General features: G+C 37.9%; 1 protein-coding gene across 2 annotated transcripts; it reads right to left on the bottom strand.

Annotated features, from left to right (window-relative positions):
• Window positions 1-3,030: 3,030 nt before the first annotated feature.
• On the bottom strand, window positions 3,031-15,480 carry dclre1a (DNA cross-link repair 1A (PSO2 homolog, S. cerevisiae)). 2 transcript variants are annotated; one of them, XM_069189192.1, is made up of 9 exons: window positions 14,447-15,480; window positions 9,421-10,884; window positions 7,669-7,802; window positions 6,976-7,094; window positions 6,602-6,745; window positions 6,217-6,362; window positions 4,956-5,110; window positions 4,206-4,347; window positions 3,031-3,704 (listed from the first exon to the last, which is right to left on the bottom strand). In XM_069189192.1, the coding sequence occupies exons 1-9, from the start codon at window positions 14,898-14,900 to the stop codon at window positions 3,490-3,492; spliced, it is 2,973 nt and encodes a 990-aa protein (XP_069045293.1). In that variant the 5' UTR covers window positions 14,901-15,480; the 3' UTR covers window positions 3,031-3,489. The 2 variants fall into 2 exon arrangements, with proteins under 2 accessions (XP_069045293.1, XP_069045294.1); XM_069189193.1 differs by lacking the exon at window positions 4,956-5,110 and having other exon boundaries at window positions 3,615-3,704.
• Between the last annotated feature and the right edge of the window lie 91 nt (window positions 15,481-15,571).

Here is a 15,571-nt window from a genome sequence, read left to right as displayed (position 1 = left end):
TAGTTTTGGTTGCAATTAAGTACTTGTAGTCTCAATTTTTATTAGATGGGCTACTCTACAATTAAAAGGCTATTCAGAAAACCATACCGAACCTTGGAAAGGATTAGTAACAGAATTACCACACAGCTTTGTTAGAAGCAAGCATTTTAGAAAGGGATATACTTCATTTTCCAAGAAAGATTGGTTGAGGGTGTTACCGAGGAAAAGATCCATCGGAAACTTAAATAAAATATAGGATCATGAAAGCACTTTTTTTGCCTCTTTCTGGCTTTCTTGCTAATGAAAACATCAACAGATGTAATTTTCAATACCTGTTTTAAAAAAATGGAGATAAGAACTTGGTGCTAAAGCTCAGTTAAATCTCAACGATTGCATGAAGGAATTTTAATTAAACACCCTGAGTGTAAGAGGATAAAAGCTTTTAAAGGGGAGAGATTGAAATATATAGTAATGAATTATAATTGAAAATGGATTCATAAAGGGAATGCTAGTAAAAGAGCCACATCTCTGGAAATAAAGGTTAATGGAGGTGGAGGCCCATTTCTTCACTTGCACTTTTAATATCTTCATACTCTGTATCTCCAAATGCAATTAATTACTATCCTTTCATTAAGTGTTCCTGAAAGCATGTTGGGTTTCTGTCTCCTAGAACATAGTATCTCATATTCATTTCTATAGTTCTTAAAGGTCATGACTGCGGAGACGATTTCTCACGAAGACCACAGTTTGCTGGGGTCATTGCAGTTATACTTACAGAAAACACAGCAGAGCCAGAAAGCATCACAACTATTAAAAAATACCAGTCATGGAAAATATGCTTTTCTTGCAGAAGTGAGCTGTAACTTTGTTTTCCATTAGGCGTTTCATTATTTTGGCGCAAAGAAGTTCCATCTGGAAGCATAACATTAAAAAATGTCAACTGTAACTATTACCTGTCAATTATATAAGATTTAGGGTTAAGCATTTGATACTCTGCTTTCAGTATTGCTATTAAAGCTTATTCACATATCATGCAAGTAGACCATTAGTATCGTGCACTGTGCTAGAATTCATTGTGAGTCAGAGGCAGTATTCATGTACAGTATCTTTGTGCTTTAATGGCCGTGTCAAAAATCAAAGTATACTGTACGCAGTTCAATTACTTCCTGTCCTGCATTGTATCAGAATATTAATATGTGCCCTGTAAAGAGCATAACTTTTATTTCTTAGAATCTTTGTCTCTATTGCTTAGGTACATGGCAGGGCAGATTTTTTTTCTTGATCTGCTGGACTATGAGAGAAAACCTTTTCTTTTTTAATGTCTGAGCCTCAGATTTCTGATTTACTCACTTCACTTTTTGCCTCCTGAAGCTATTTTATACCTGCTTTGAACATACTTGAATATGCTTGGGCTGCAATAGGTTTAGGTTAATAGCCAACACTTTGCTTTATTTCTAGCAAACCTGAAAGTATCTATACTTCATTTTATGCAAGTTTAACACAAATGGAATGTTATTAAAACCTAGTAAGTTAATGCTATGGAATGTTAAATGCTGATTTACACTTACTAAATTATACATCATTGTAAAATAATAATATAATTGACTTGAATAAATATATTATATAGGGACCTCACATTAAACTCAGTTACCCACAATGATACCCCAGCTGTTTGTGAGAGGAGTCAGCACATATGCTTCAATAACATGATTGGATAGCTTTATTTCCAGCAATGCTTTGTCAAGATATGCCTCATGTTTCTCAGTCTTACAGTACTGTATGTGCAGCTCTCCTTAGTTGTCCAATTAGTATTTATCACAAGCTAAGCTGAAATACAATCAAACCATTTCAGTAATATTATCCTTTGAAGTTTAATATCCATCTGATCTCGCATGTATTTTTCATGTCTTAAGAATTTGATCTCGCACACACGCAAGCTGTTCACAGAAAAAAAAATTACATCGGGTTTTAATAAAACCAACTGGGCTATTTAAAGGCATCAAAAAGACTGGTTGGGAGGTCATGTTTTCCTTAAGCTCCTCAGGTTTAGATCTACCATATAGTAATTTGTCTTTTTGAGATAATAGCAAAATAAATAAATTTGAGTATGAATGTTAATACAGCATCAATGCTTAAGGGTGCAGCATACTGTATTGTGTACTGTGTGTGTATATATATAGAGAGAGAGATCTCTGCTCTTATCTAAATAACACTGGTTACCTAAGAACTAAATTCAACACTGAATGGTCTAGATCCAGTTGCTAAGGCTTCATTAAACAGGTATAATACAACATAAGTAGAGACGTGCTGATTCAGGCCAGGCTCCACACTAGGCAATGGGGCTTTAGCATTCCAAATAATCAAGAGTCATTGCATAAGCCTATTGGAGACTTTCAGACAGGTTAAATTCATTTAAACACTATATTTTTGCTTTAGCTTTTAATATTGGTTATTGTACAACTAAGTAAGTCTAGAGTGCCTTTTCCCCCTTATATTTGTTCATGTACTAAATGTGCACTACTCTAAAGTGCTGTGAGTTTTTTTTTTTTTAAAGCATTTATAAGGTCTCCAGGAATCAAGTTGGAAGTTGCTGTGCAATGTGCACTGGGAGATTTTACAATTGGTTATCTTTGTTGTGTAACAATTTTCCAGTGGTAAAGGAGAAAATTAAAACCACTTTTGAAAAGCCAAGTTTATCAAATGCATTAAGCGAATTTATCTAGAGCTGGTGAAGCTCAAAGGTGAAAGAGTGGAAACGGGAGGGGAGGTGAACAACATCTGCAAAGTAGCATAAAGTGATCGCCACAAAACTATTTTTGATAAGGGATTTACTACCCCTCCATCCGGTTGTAGGAATACTGACAAACTGTTTCATAGCAGTTTGATCTATTCAGCTCCAGGCTGTATACAAGCCTGAAGTAAAACCGTTTGTACAAATACATAGATGCAATGTGAAACTATTATGGAAGGCTGTTTCTCTGTCAAGATCCAATACTGTGATGAACTGGACAACTTTTACTACAATAAAAGTGGAATAATTTATTTATAAAATACATCATAAATTCTTTAATTAAAAAAACAAGCATATAGCCTTTCAAACTGTACAATAAGGATTCTCTTTTACAATATGGTACCTTTAGAGTTCAACACGCATATACTCAACAGGTTGCATTTTGTTCTTGTACCAGAGCAAGATTATAAAGCTGCAATTTCGACAATCATAGTGATTGACTCAAACAGTAACCACGTTTAAAACCTTTTAATGGAAGGGTTATTGGTGTTCATATTTAATACACTTAAAAATCCGCATTTGAGCAAAAATGACACCTTATTAGAACACTTGCATTTGAAAGCAAGTGGAAAACGGAGGTTTCCCCAACGAGAGGCCACTAGAAAGCTGTCCGTTTGCTGCAAAATTGGCAATTTTGGATACATTTAGACACTTGTTCTATGCATGTGTCAAGCACATCCAGCTCAAACCCATTCGATCTGCACAAAGCAGAACAAGAATCAATGCAAATTGCAATTTGGTTCAGTTACTGCATTAGGCTGGCACATCATTCCTTCCAGTCTAACTTCAGTCATCCACTTGTCAAACAGCATCTCCATTTCCTTCCTACTTCGCCAGCTCCCTACATTCACCGTTGGGAGGATTTTCTCTGGCTTTAACCACTGCACAAAGCGCTTCATTTCCAGGTAGCTGCTGTGTTCACTGTAGGGAATGCCTAAAATAAAAAAAAAGTTGCCAAGTAAGAAAGGCGACACCAAATCAACAGATAATAGCACTATTTTGTCACACTAATGCAAAGATATATGCAAACACTGGATTTTGATTAATTTGTCCTGCAGAAATTATGATTGATAGCAATGGCATTTGATCATATGATTCTGTTATACCACATTCCAAACTGATACGTAACTTATTGCAAGCCAATTCTGGATGCCTATAAATAAAGGTTTATGCAAGAGAAAACAGCATCAGTCATATACTAGATCCTTGAAAGTACAACCATTTGAGAGTAGCCCCTGTATATGGCCAGAAAAGCACAACCGATTTCCAAGATGTTCTACTTATCTACACAACAAAAGATATATACATGCATGTTATATCCACACTTTGGCTCTTTAACCAGCTGCAGAATCGCAGGAAAACAGAATTTGCTCTACTTTCACTCCTCATGAAGAACAAAAGCAAACCCTCATGTCAGATGTTTTGTTTAACCTACCGTAAATGCTTATGTTTCCTCTAACTACAGGCTGAATGCTTTCTACACATGTATTCTGACTTGAGAAGGTCCACCCAGTTGGCTTGAATGCCAGGATTTGATTGTACTTTCCAGAGAACTTGTTCAAGTGCGTCTGCAGACCCTGTGAATGACAAAAGGCACATTTGCGTTTACAACGATAATAGAGCAAAGGAATTAAGAAGGGGCTTTTACAACAACGTAAAGTCTAGCAGATGATGGAAACAACCCAAAGCACGCAAACGATCCCACTGTAGCTTGACAGTGTAAACCATGACTTTCTAATCAGGTCTCGGGACACGTCCATCACTTACAGGTGGAGTTCTTTAAAATTGTTTGAGGAGGCAGATGTTCTCTACTCCAAGATTAATGACATAATGCATGTCAAGTGTAATCTGACATTGCAGTAAACAGGTAAATACTTAAAACACCCTTTGTGTTATTTGTAGAAAAACAGTGTCACAAACCAAATATGGCATCTCTTTCAGCTCAATTTTCCCTTGAGTTTATAGAGAAGGTTGAAATAAGACGAAAGAGGTTGTGAATTGAAGTTCAGCCTCCCTTTAGCTTCTCTTCTGTGACAGAACTGCACACTCATTTTGTCTGGGAGGAAAATTTATCACAATCCACTCTAGAACATTTTCCCTGTATTAACACTTACAAAAAGAAAGCATTTCCCCAAAAATCCTTAAAAAAATGGGGAGAGAGCGAAGGATTGTGTGCTGTACCCACTTTAAAGTTGATTTGCATCATTGGCAGGACGTGCATTTGTGTGGCGTTCCAGTCCATTGTAAGGCGTTCTCTGATACTGTCTGACTCCAGGCAGCACATGGTATTGTACTTGTCCCGTGACACGCAAACCTTACAACCCAGCACTTCCGCAATAGCTGCAAGAAGTCCAAATGAGAAATAAGAGAGTAAGAACAAATGCGAAACATGTCTTCCTAGGAGAGATGAAGCGAAACCACTGTCAGTCTGATCAGGATTCTGAGTATTAAGATATTGCAAATAGGAGGTCACACTTCAGACAAGACTAATAATAACTGAAGAACATAGCATAATTCCAATGGTTTTCCGAGATGCTATATCTTTACTTTCAAAAAGTCTGACAATATTGCAAACCCAGGGCCCTGTGCTTTGAGGCTGCAATACCAACCCCTGTGCTATCCTAATTCTGTGATGGATGGATGAAACTACAATGTACTATTGAAGTCTTTCAAACCAATGTATAACATGTAGAACTTTAAAACTTTAACCAAAAAAAAAGTTAAAGAGGCTAATGAAAAGATTCCGTGATCAATTTCAGACATCTCTAAAACAAAACCTACTCTAAGCCAGCTTTTTTCACATCCCATTATAAGTGACCTCCAGAGGCAAAAGAATAGAATACATTGGAACAAAAAACATGAAACCAACAGACAGATTCTTACTACCTTTCCTTTTTACCAAGATCTGGGCAATAGAATAGAGAACACTCTCGAGACCTTTCTACAAAGGTCTAACAGTTGCAAGGTCTGATGAATATTAGACATTTAGACCAGTATAGATGTGCGAGGTAGCTGGAAAAAGGGTTGGGACTCAAATGTTTTTCCTGATGTGCATATTATAGCACAGGCACTGGTATGGATGTCAGTGACCTGACCTCAGTCAGACCTTCCACATGAAAAGCATCCTTCATGAATGTACTGCTTCATTACCTTAATTCTAGTTTCATTTATTTTATTGAAACACCTTATTATAAATGTAAAAAAATGCACCCAATACACAAGGCAAAATATTTTAGCAATATTTTGAATTAAAAAAAAAGTGAAATTTGGTAATGCAACTTGAATTCACTTCTAGAAATGATTTAAGGATAACTCTAGTCTCTACTTATCTAAAGTATTTGTAAAAAAGTAATTAACCCATTTAAGCCATCATGAAACAATGGTTTGCTTTCCTTTTGCTGCCTCTACATCTCACATCTGTGCCAAACAATGCTTCTTCTGCTCACCCAAAAAAACCTTTTCTTTTCCAATGGAGTAGGTACCACAGACAATTAATGTCTGGGGGTTCAAAGTCATGTGTTCAAAGGCAGTGTTGGCTGCAAAACTGATAACTTCTTGCTGTGTGGGAAATGTATATTCAGGACTGCAGTATCTGTGAAAGAGGACAAAAGAGTACATAATTATACAAGAGTACCAAAACCGATTTGAAATTGACTGGATTTGAGAAGGCAAGAAACCAAAATGGCACATTTAAAGTTGATTCTCTTTTTGTTTTACACTTAAGAATTTAATATGCAAATCTGCTTTTGTTTTTCTTGCCCGCTCTTAAAGAGCACAGCTCAAGCTACTGTACATGTTAGGCCCAACAAAAATTGTATCACTTCTACTCACGTGGTGTCGAGGTAGAGTGTTTGGACCTTTGACCCGAGCAGTTCAGGGTATCGTTCCATAGATGGGTCGGCTCGGAAATCCCCAGTATGCAACACTGTCCTGCCATTAGGGAGCTGGAAAAGCAGCATTGCAGCTCCTGGGCAGCTGAAAAAACATTTCAAACGATTAATATATTCAGTGTGCCTTAGCAATGAATGTATTGTCTGCGGCTAATGTCTATGGTCTGTTAGAGCTACAGCAATACTCCTGTGTGTTCCTCATAATAGCTTAGGAAGCCTAGCTATACATGGCAAGTGTTTATGCAGAGAAAAGCTGATAGCACCAGAGGAGTAATCTGCTAAAAGGACAAAAAAAAAAAGTTAAGTGATACTTACTGGTTGGCATCAAGTAATGTAACACTGACACCCTCCACAGTGCATTCAGCATTCATAGGGAGGATGTTAACATACTGCTCTTCCACTCGAAGCTTGCTCTTCACCAAATTGCCTGTAATCTGAACAGAAGCTAGCCTTTAGCACTAATGGATACCAGCACATTAGGTGAAGATGGGGGATTTGACAACTTACAGTTCAAATATTCTCTCAGAAAACACAAAATGCCAGGTTTTGGGGGAAAAAAAAAGCGATAGCACTTTTTTTTTTAACCAAAAGCATACACTGCAAGGCACTAAATAACTGTTAAGATTCCTGTAATGGCAAAATTGCACAGCCAGTTCACTTAAATGATGCAACTGAACAACAGCTCTGCAAGAATGAGATGTACAGTACTCCAACACGGAGTACCTACTAACTACCAAACGGGCTAGATGGTCAATTTGCCTCCTCTCTTTTGTAACCTTTCTTATTCTTAAAATGCAATGATCTCAAGAGGGCTCAACTGCACCTGACCGTCTAACCAGAAAAAAAAGTTCTAGACTTCAAGGGTGTGAAGGATAATGGAATACAAAGACATCATATTAGCTGATAAATGTTTGCATTTATATTGCTCGATAGGTTTAGCAGTGTTGACATGCAGCCCAAACTCTTGGAGAGCTTTAACAGTTTTTCTTAAATCATGAAATGTCTTACTTTATTGCAAAAGATGGGCAATCTAAAACTCTTCTTTAGTCCCGAATAATGGTCCGAGTGGAAATGAGTGAGGAAGTATCCAGTGATGCCCTCAATAGGTCCATACTGAAAGGCATCCACAGCAAACCCTGTCCCTAATTGAAATGAAGCAAACACACCATTTAGTTCTACTTTGCATATTTGGGATATACAACAGCTTCCAATCATGTACCAAACTTGATGTACTAAGAACATTTTACAGCCAACATTCTTGATGAAAATGCAAATTCTATTGTACAATACAGGACAACATAGTACAGCATTTTTCATACTGAAGGTATTAGCCTTAAGACTGCATTTTCATTAAACTATACAACCCGTGCTTGAGAAGCAAAATAGTTTTAAAAAGAACTGTCACGAAGGCAGTCTCTCTGCTGGAATTCCAACTTGGAAATGTAATGAAACAGGATAATGGGTAATGTAAACTGATCCATCAGACAACTTCACCACACTTCTGGAAGACAGATCTTCTGAGAAGCACTCGGCATCAGTCTAAAAGGACATGAATGAATGAATGAGGCAGCCCACATAGATCCCAAAAGGGAACCAGTCAGAAGTTAACTGTTTGATAAGCTCAATGTTCTGGAAACGGTTTTGAATTCATCCCCCCCCAGCAAAACAGATCCATGCTAGGATATTCCATCAAATGTGTGGGTGTTTTCAAAGAATTGTAGCTTCTTTATCACTGTTCTACAAAACATTTTTCTAGAAATAACATGAAGCTGTCCCCCCCCCCCACCTTCAAAAATATGTACATTTGAGAAACAAGATACATCAATGACATTTCACTTATAAAAATAAGACCTAATGATACTCAATTATCAATCTAGCTATACCTGAAGCTCCCTCTAGGCATTACACTTATTCAGTATAACAAAACATGGTCTGCTATATTATAATTGAAAGCACACTTTAGCAACGAATTTAGTTTTGTAGTACAAACCACTTTACTTCTCTCTTGCATATATCTCACTAATTTTATTAAATTGTGTGATTAAGATTTTTTAATGATGCAACATTTTATATACATGTGTCAGTCAAACAATCCTTAATAGTCCTTCCAGTGGCAAAAAAAAAACCTAATGAAAAATACATGATTCATATTCAGGAGACATGAAGTCAGATCCAGTTTGTTCTGCATAAAACTACCACAACTGTACATGATTACTACTATCCAAAAAAATGTGACCCACATCCAGAAACTAATGAAGAATGATTGCCTTCTACAATGAAAGAAGCAGGGCTTCAACTACTGATAGCATATTCATATGCTTATTAAGATCCGGCAAAAGTTCAGACATCTGAAAAGAAAATCTGCAGGTCCCTGTCGAGTTCAGCAGAACATTATAAAATCAGCCAAGCAAATTGTATTTGAAAGTCAAATATCTTTTATATTGTGTGCATAAACACACAATGCTGGACCAAACCAGTCTTGTTTATATAAAATGCTTTCTAGTACATATGTGCTTAAGTACTCTTAAGTGTTAAATACGATTTAACAGCCCCCTCCCGCCAAGAGAAAAAGGCATGAGTCCTCAGTGGTAGCATGTTAAGACTATGACTACTCCATGTGTTACCTAGTTGTATTGTACACACACCAGTTTTTTTTAGAAAAATACTATCCTAGAGAAAACATCACAATCAGTTGCCTAAAACACTTCAATAATTTCACAAAGTGAAGGAACAAAAACATCTACTTCACTGTGTACTGACCTGGAATCTTTTTGTAGAATGGGCATTGTTTGGTATTCTCAGACTCATCCTCTCCTTGTCTTCTGTTCCACCTTTTTCTTCTTGGCCATCCTACATTTTCTACAGGCGTCTGCGATTCTTTTTTAGCATTGCGGCCATCTGCCACAACCAACATATTAGGATCACTGAGGGAACTTGTAGCTTTTCTCTTCTTTTGCCTTCTGCTGCCAGCACGGACACTTGGGCTCACCACGCCCGTCCGGATGTCCTCCTTCCTTGGCGTATCATTCCCTTTCACTTCTTGCTCCTTCAAGGCCTTCAGTCCAAAGAAGACCCCTATGTCTGTCTGCCTGAGTCCTGCAGTGCCTGACTTAGCTTTGATTTTCTTGGAGGCCATGCTGGGAAGGTGGAGGGGGGTGCGTTGTTCAGGAGGATCAGATGAACGCCTTTCTTGTTGTACTTCAAAGAAGCCTGTGTCTGAACTACAAGAAATAATCTTTTGATTTTCGAGGTTGCCTAACTGGTCCCTTAAACGCTGCAACACTAAACTCTGAGGTGACTGCAGTGAAGGCTCATTCTTGGCATGTGAAGCCTCAATTGTTGCACTTCTTCTCTCAGTAACACAACAGCTATCACTCCTGCCAGGGCCTGAACTTGGTTGGCTCAGGCTTTTGACAGCAGGTGACCTCATTTGAGATAAATTAACACCTGTGGATGTGTTACTTGCACCTGCCTGGAGATCAGGCTGTGTTAACGAGACAGCCAGAGGGGAGTTAGTCACTGAAAAGGGCTTCAATGCTTTCTGAGACTCTTCTATAGCAGGCAGGTCAAAATAATCAGTGAAAAGCTCATCACTGCTTAAGTCTTGCTCCCACAGATTTGGACATTGGGAAGTGGTAGTTTTAGGTTCTGGTCCCGTTTCTGAGTTATAAAGACCAGTACAGTCACTCTTTTTATGTCCAGGTGAACTGGCAGGAAGAGATTTGTATCTTGGGTTAACTGTGTCATCTTCAATGTCGCTACAGAGAGGTGAATACGAGATGTCTTCTTTACTGGAATTAGAGCCTAAAGTCAGATGCCTTTTCACATTTTCCCCCTGTGCTTCATTTTCACTTGTTTTTATAGGTTTGCACGTTTTACCTTCTTGCAAAATGGCCGATTCCCAACAGCCCTTAACATCAACACTCTTTGGGGACTTTTTTTCTTTTGTTGCCCTCGGAGACCACCCCTTCCTTTTCCTGACATCTTCAGGAGCAGGAGCTTTCAAGAGCAGGAGCGCATTTGACTTTCCACTTGAGACCAGCTGGTTACCTCCCGGGGGGCTGGGGTTGACATTTTGGTTTGAAAAGCCTGAGCTCTCTTGCGAACTATCCAAAATGAAGTTGTCATAATCACTCGTTGCTCTGCTTTGGGCCAGCAGGAAGTGGGTGTACCGCTTGTAATGGCCTGGAATAGTGGAAGTGCACTGAAGGCCATCTGGGCATTCTGTTTCCAAAAAAACAAATCAGATCAGTCAAGCATAGCAGGGTTTTAATACTTTTTTAATGAGCAGCATACTTTTCCAATTTTGTTTTTTGTGTGAAGTTGGTCTTGAATTATTTGGTTCTTAATTTAAAATATTTCAAATGCCAAACTCTTGCACTGGAATTTTGTTAGTCATCCATTAATAATAATTTGAGATTTCTGAAACTTATGTTTTGGATGAACTTAATTCTTAAATCTCTCCTTTTTTAATATTTTAATGCCGTCTTATTTTATTGTGTATTCTATACAATATACTGTTTTTATTGTATATTGTATGTAAAGTGCCACGTGAATACTCTGTTTTGGATACAATGAATCGATCTGTAAACACCATCGCTATTAAAAAATTAGTATGATTAACCCAATCATCTGGAAAAAAAGTTTTGTTAAGTTTTCATGTTATGTTTAAACAGTAATTAGTACACGAAGCTCATGTTTGAAATTGTAAAACAGTCTCTTTATTGTTCTGGTAATTAATCACCCTGTATCAAATTCTGGATAATATGCAAAATAAAACAACACAAATGAAAAGTTAGGATGTATTGGTGAGGTTGATATTAAGAGCAGAGAACAACACAGAGCATCATGGTAATGTATTCCACTTTGTGTTGGGCGCATAGGTTTCCATGACAACTGAAAGCAATTTGTTGTATTTGATAGAGATAAATGCTGCTGCCACCCAAAAAAAACATCAGTAAGCAGCAGTGGAGAGAACTGATCACAATATCTTTTTCATACTGTTCTGAAAATACAAGCATGAGAGAGTACAATGAACACAGAAATGTTTAAAAATAGCATGCTTTGGAGAACCCATTCTAACCATCCATTTTCTATCCACTTTATCCAGTACAGGTTCAGAGGGGAGATGGAGCCTATCCTAGCAAGCGACAGGCACAAGGCAGGATACTCCCTGGACAGGGCCCCGGTCTATCACAGGGCAGACACACAGTCACAAAATCCCAAACACTCACCCCCAGGCCAATATTCCCAGAAGCTAATGAACCTACCGGTGTGTCTTTGAACTGTGGGAGGAAACCCACCAAAATAAGAGGTGAACAAACTCCAGATAAACAGTACCCCAAGAATTGAACCCAAGGCTCTAGCACCATAACGCTGAAAGACAGCAATGCTAACCACTGTGCCACCCTTGCCACCCAGAACCTCGTCTTTAACTTTAAGAAGCTATCTTGGCTTCTCAGCTGCAACAAAACATTAAATTCCACCCGCTTTTACAAATTTAACACCCGCAGGCTACAAATCTCTCCACAGTCTTTTCATTCATTGCTCACTGCATTCGAGACTACATTTAAAATAGAAGAATACACAAATTATACATACAGTGCCTATGGAAAGTCTACCAACCTTTCCAAAATAACATATCTTGCCTAACAGCAGGAAAGACAAAATAAACTAGAATTTGCTTAATTTACACATTGCAACACAACCTCCAAGTGAAAAACAAATGCTTACACATTCTGATAACTAATTACACACAAAAACCTAGGAAAATGGGCTGAATTGGGTGTACACACCCCTTAATAATAGTCATTGTAAATTAGCTTATGTGTAACAAATTACCTTGCAAGTCACACAGCAAGCTAATAAACCTCCACCTGTGTTCAACTAGAGCGATTCTAAGGACTTCAGAATAACTACAAAGACGCTATCGGGAACTCTGAAAGAGCTGTAGGCTTTTATGTGTCATTCCCCATTCTAAAAAGCATCCCCCAGATCTGGCTTGCATGGCAAGAGGGCAAAAAGGAAAAAAAAAAACAGCAACAAAGCATTTAAGTGATGCTGTAAACATGGCAAAATGTTTTCTGACCTGATCACAATTAAAATGGTCTAAACGCAAAGAGTGATATTTGGTACAAACTCGATGCAGCACCTCACTCAAAGAACACCACCCCTACTGTGAAGAATGGTCATGGCAGCATCACGTTTTGGTGATGTTTCTCATCAGTAGGGACTGGGGCACTTCTCAGGATAGAAGGGAAAATGAATGGAGCAAAATACAGACAAGTTCTAGATGATAAACCTACTGTCCTCTGCATGAACACTGAAATTGGGACAGAAGTTTACCTTTCAGCATGACAATGAGCAAAAGCAACAGTGGAAATCAGATTTAATTGTCCCCTGAGGGCAATTTTTTATGGACACACAGCACTCCTGTATATTTAAATAGAATGCAAACTAAAAAAGAAGTAGAAAAGAAAAAACACTGCACATTATTCCATTACAAAAAATAAGAAAAACATTGCACATCACTCTATTGCACATGTAGAACACGTAACAACAATTTATAATTTATAACGCATCACAAAACAGATTTCACTCAAGTGCATTGTTGAGTGCTAAAGAACGAAAAGGTAAATGTCGTCAAGTGGCCCACTCGATCCCTGACCTCAATCCAATTGAAGACCTGTGGAATCACTTGAACGTTACAGTACATCAATGGTCCTCGTGCCATTTGACTGAGTTTGAACGGTTCTGTAAGGAGGAATAGGCAAATATTGCCAAATCTCAGTGTACTATGTTGGTACAGACCTATCCAAACAATTATGGCTGTAATTCAAGCACAATGTGCTTCCACCAAGAACTAACTCAGGTGTGTGTACACTTATCCAACCCATTTTTTAGGGTTTATTTGTAGTTACATTTCAGAATGTTTGTGTCACTTGGAGGTTGAGTGTTACAGCGTGTAGATAAAGGTGAATCAATTTCTAATTGAATGTGTCTGTATTTCAGGCTGTCAGGCCACAGAATGTGTTACATTGGAAAGAGGGTGTAGATTTTTCTACAGGCACTCTATTTTTGCACTGGAATTCTCACAGAAAGGCTACTGTTTGAGTTGGTTTGAATAAAAAATGTCATCCACTAGGGTGACAGAATCATATATTGTACTGTAATTTAACTTAAAAATATATTTTAGCTGTCTCAACCAGTTGAATTCCAGAACAGACTGAAATCACATCAAAGACAGGTTTTCAACTTATTCATGAATACTATATGATATAGTTTTCTGTATTGTGGTTTTACTATACAGATGAATGTGCCATTAAGCACAACAAGGTTTCTAAAGTCAGATGATTTAGAACTCAGTTATGAGCCTGAGCTTCTCTAATAATGCTAAATAAATTAGTACTCTTCCATTCGTGGAAATACAGAAAGGGTATGTAAAGCAAACAATATAAGCTAGAAATCTAAAAATTAATACATTTGTTTCCAATGACTGCCTCATGGATTGCATCATGGTCTAAGTCTTAAATCTAGCTGTGGGTTCCATCAAACACTACTGTACAAGTTTCAAGTTTAAAGGTGGTGCAGTTTTTAACATAGCTGCCTTGGTGCACTAGGACCCTAGGCTGAATTACAGAACCAGAGTGCTCTGCGTGGAGCCCGCATGTTCCCCCTGTGACCCTGTATTGGATAAAGCAGATAGAAAAGGAATGGATGGATTATATTTTACAATGGACGTTTTCATTATTGCAGTGGGTCGGACTGTCAACTACAGCCAGCATACCTTTGAGTTCTTCGTTTTCAGGCTTGTCTAAACATTCTGCAACGTGCCATTGCGGAGACTGCACCAGCAGTATTGAGAAAGGCATCTGGCAGCTGGGGCAATACCCCTCCTTAAGACTTTTTGAGGGAGTCTGCTTGTCTTCATCACGTTTTATTTCCAAAGATCCAAGGGCTGCCTGCGTCTGGTCTTCCGATGTACAGCTCTGAAGCACTGAATCATTTTTGGCCCCTTTTGTAAGAGAACTTCGGTTGTATTTGCTCTTGCCTTCTCGGCTATCTGGCAATTTCTTCCTTGCCTTGTCATTATTTTGTTTTCGTTCGAGCGTGTCAGGTGCCGTACTACACTTACTAACATTACACTTAACCCTTACCTTACTGTGCTTATTTCCTCCTCTTTTGGTATTAGCATTACATTTATATTCCCATATGTCGTCCTCGGAGCTATTCTGTGACATTATAGGATCGCTGTATTTTCTCCGCAGATATTAACTAGCTAAGTTACTGTCACTTAAAGAATTTAATCATAATTAATATCCATGTCATAAATCATTGACTGAGTTTAAATGGATCATCAATATCAAATCCTGAGTTTTGATCAAATCCTGATCCAAATTAGGTTTCAATTTAGAATAAATCATAAAGTAGTTTTCATATTACGATAAAGCAATGCCCCGATGTTCATTATTTAACCATCAAATTTCCCCCGTTACAATATACCACAGCACATCAGGCGTTACTACAGTAATATTCTTTCATATGCTGTCTAATTACATACTTATCAATGAATCAAGTGGCTAACATTAATCACGTTCACTAGCTATTATACTAAGGGAAAACCGGCATCAGATGGAACATGGAAATAAAAAAATAACAACCCCCCAGTCGAATAAGGAAAATGTTATTATTGGACCGGATCTCGCTATTTTTATTTTTTAGTCTGCAAATATTTAACTTTAAGAAATGGTTGCAATCGTTTTGATTTCATAACACTCTTCTCTCTACTGTACTTACCGCCACTGAGGCATGAACACAGGAAAGCTATCCTTCTGAATTTACTTCAGCATTTTCGACACTGCAAGAAATTACAATAAATTTCTGATGTGATCTACTACAATAATTAACTATA

Source organism: Lepisosteus oculatus, chromosome 4 (assembly GCF_040954835.1).
Source record: "Lepisosteus oculatus isolate fLepOcu1 chromosome 4, fLepOcu1.hap2, whole genome shotgun sequence".
Lineage (NCBI taxonomy): Eukaryota > Metazoa > Chordata > Actinopteri > Semionotiformes > Lepisosteidae > Lepisosteus > Lepisosteus oculatus.
The sequence above is the reverse complement of the archived record's forward strand: the minus strand, read 5'-3'. Positions and strand labels throughout refer to the sequence as shown.

Coding starts and splice junctions, on each gene's coding strand:
- dclre1a (XM_069189192.1), bottom strand. CDS start 14,900: ATGTCACAGAATAGCTCCGAGGACGACATATGGGAATATAAATGTAAT. Junction 10,885..14,446: donor TGAAAACGAAGAACTCAAAG/GTATGCTGGCTG, acceptor TTTTGGAAACAG/AATGCCCAGATGGCCTTCAG. Junction 7,095..7,668: donor TGCCCATCTTTTGCAATAAA/GTAAGACATTTC, acceptor GCTTCTGTTCAG/ATTACAGGCAATTTGGTGAA.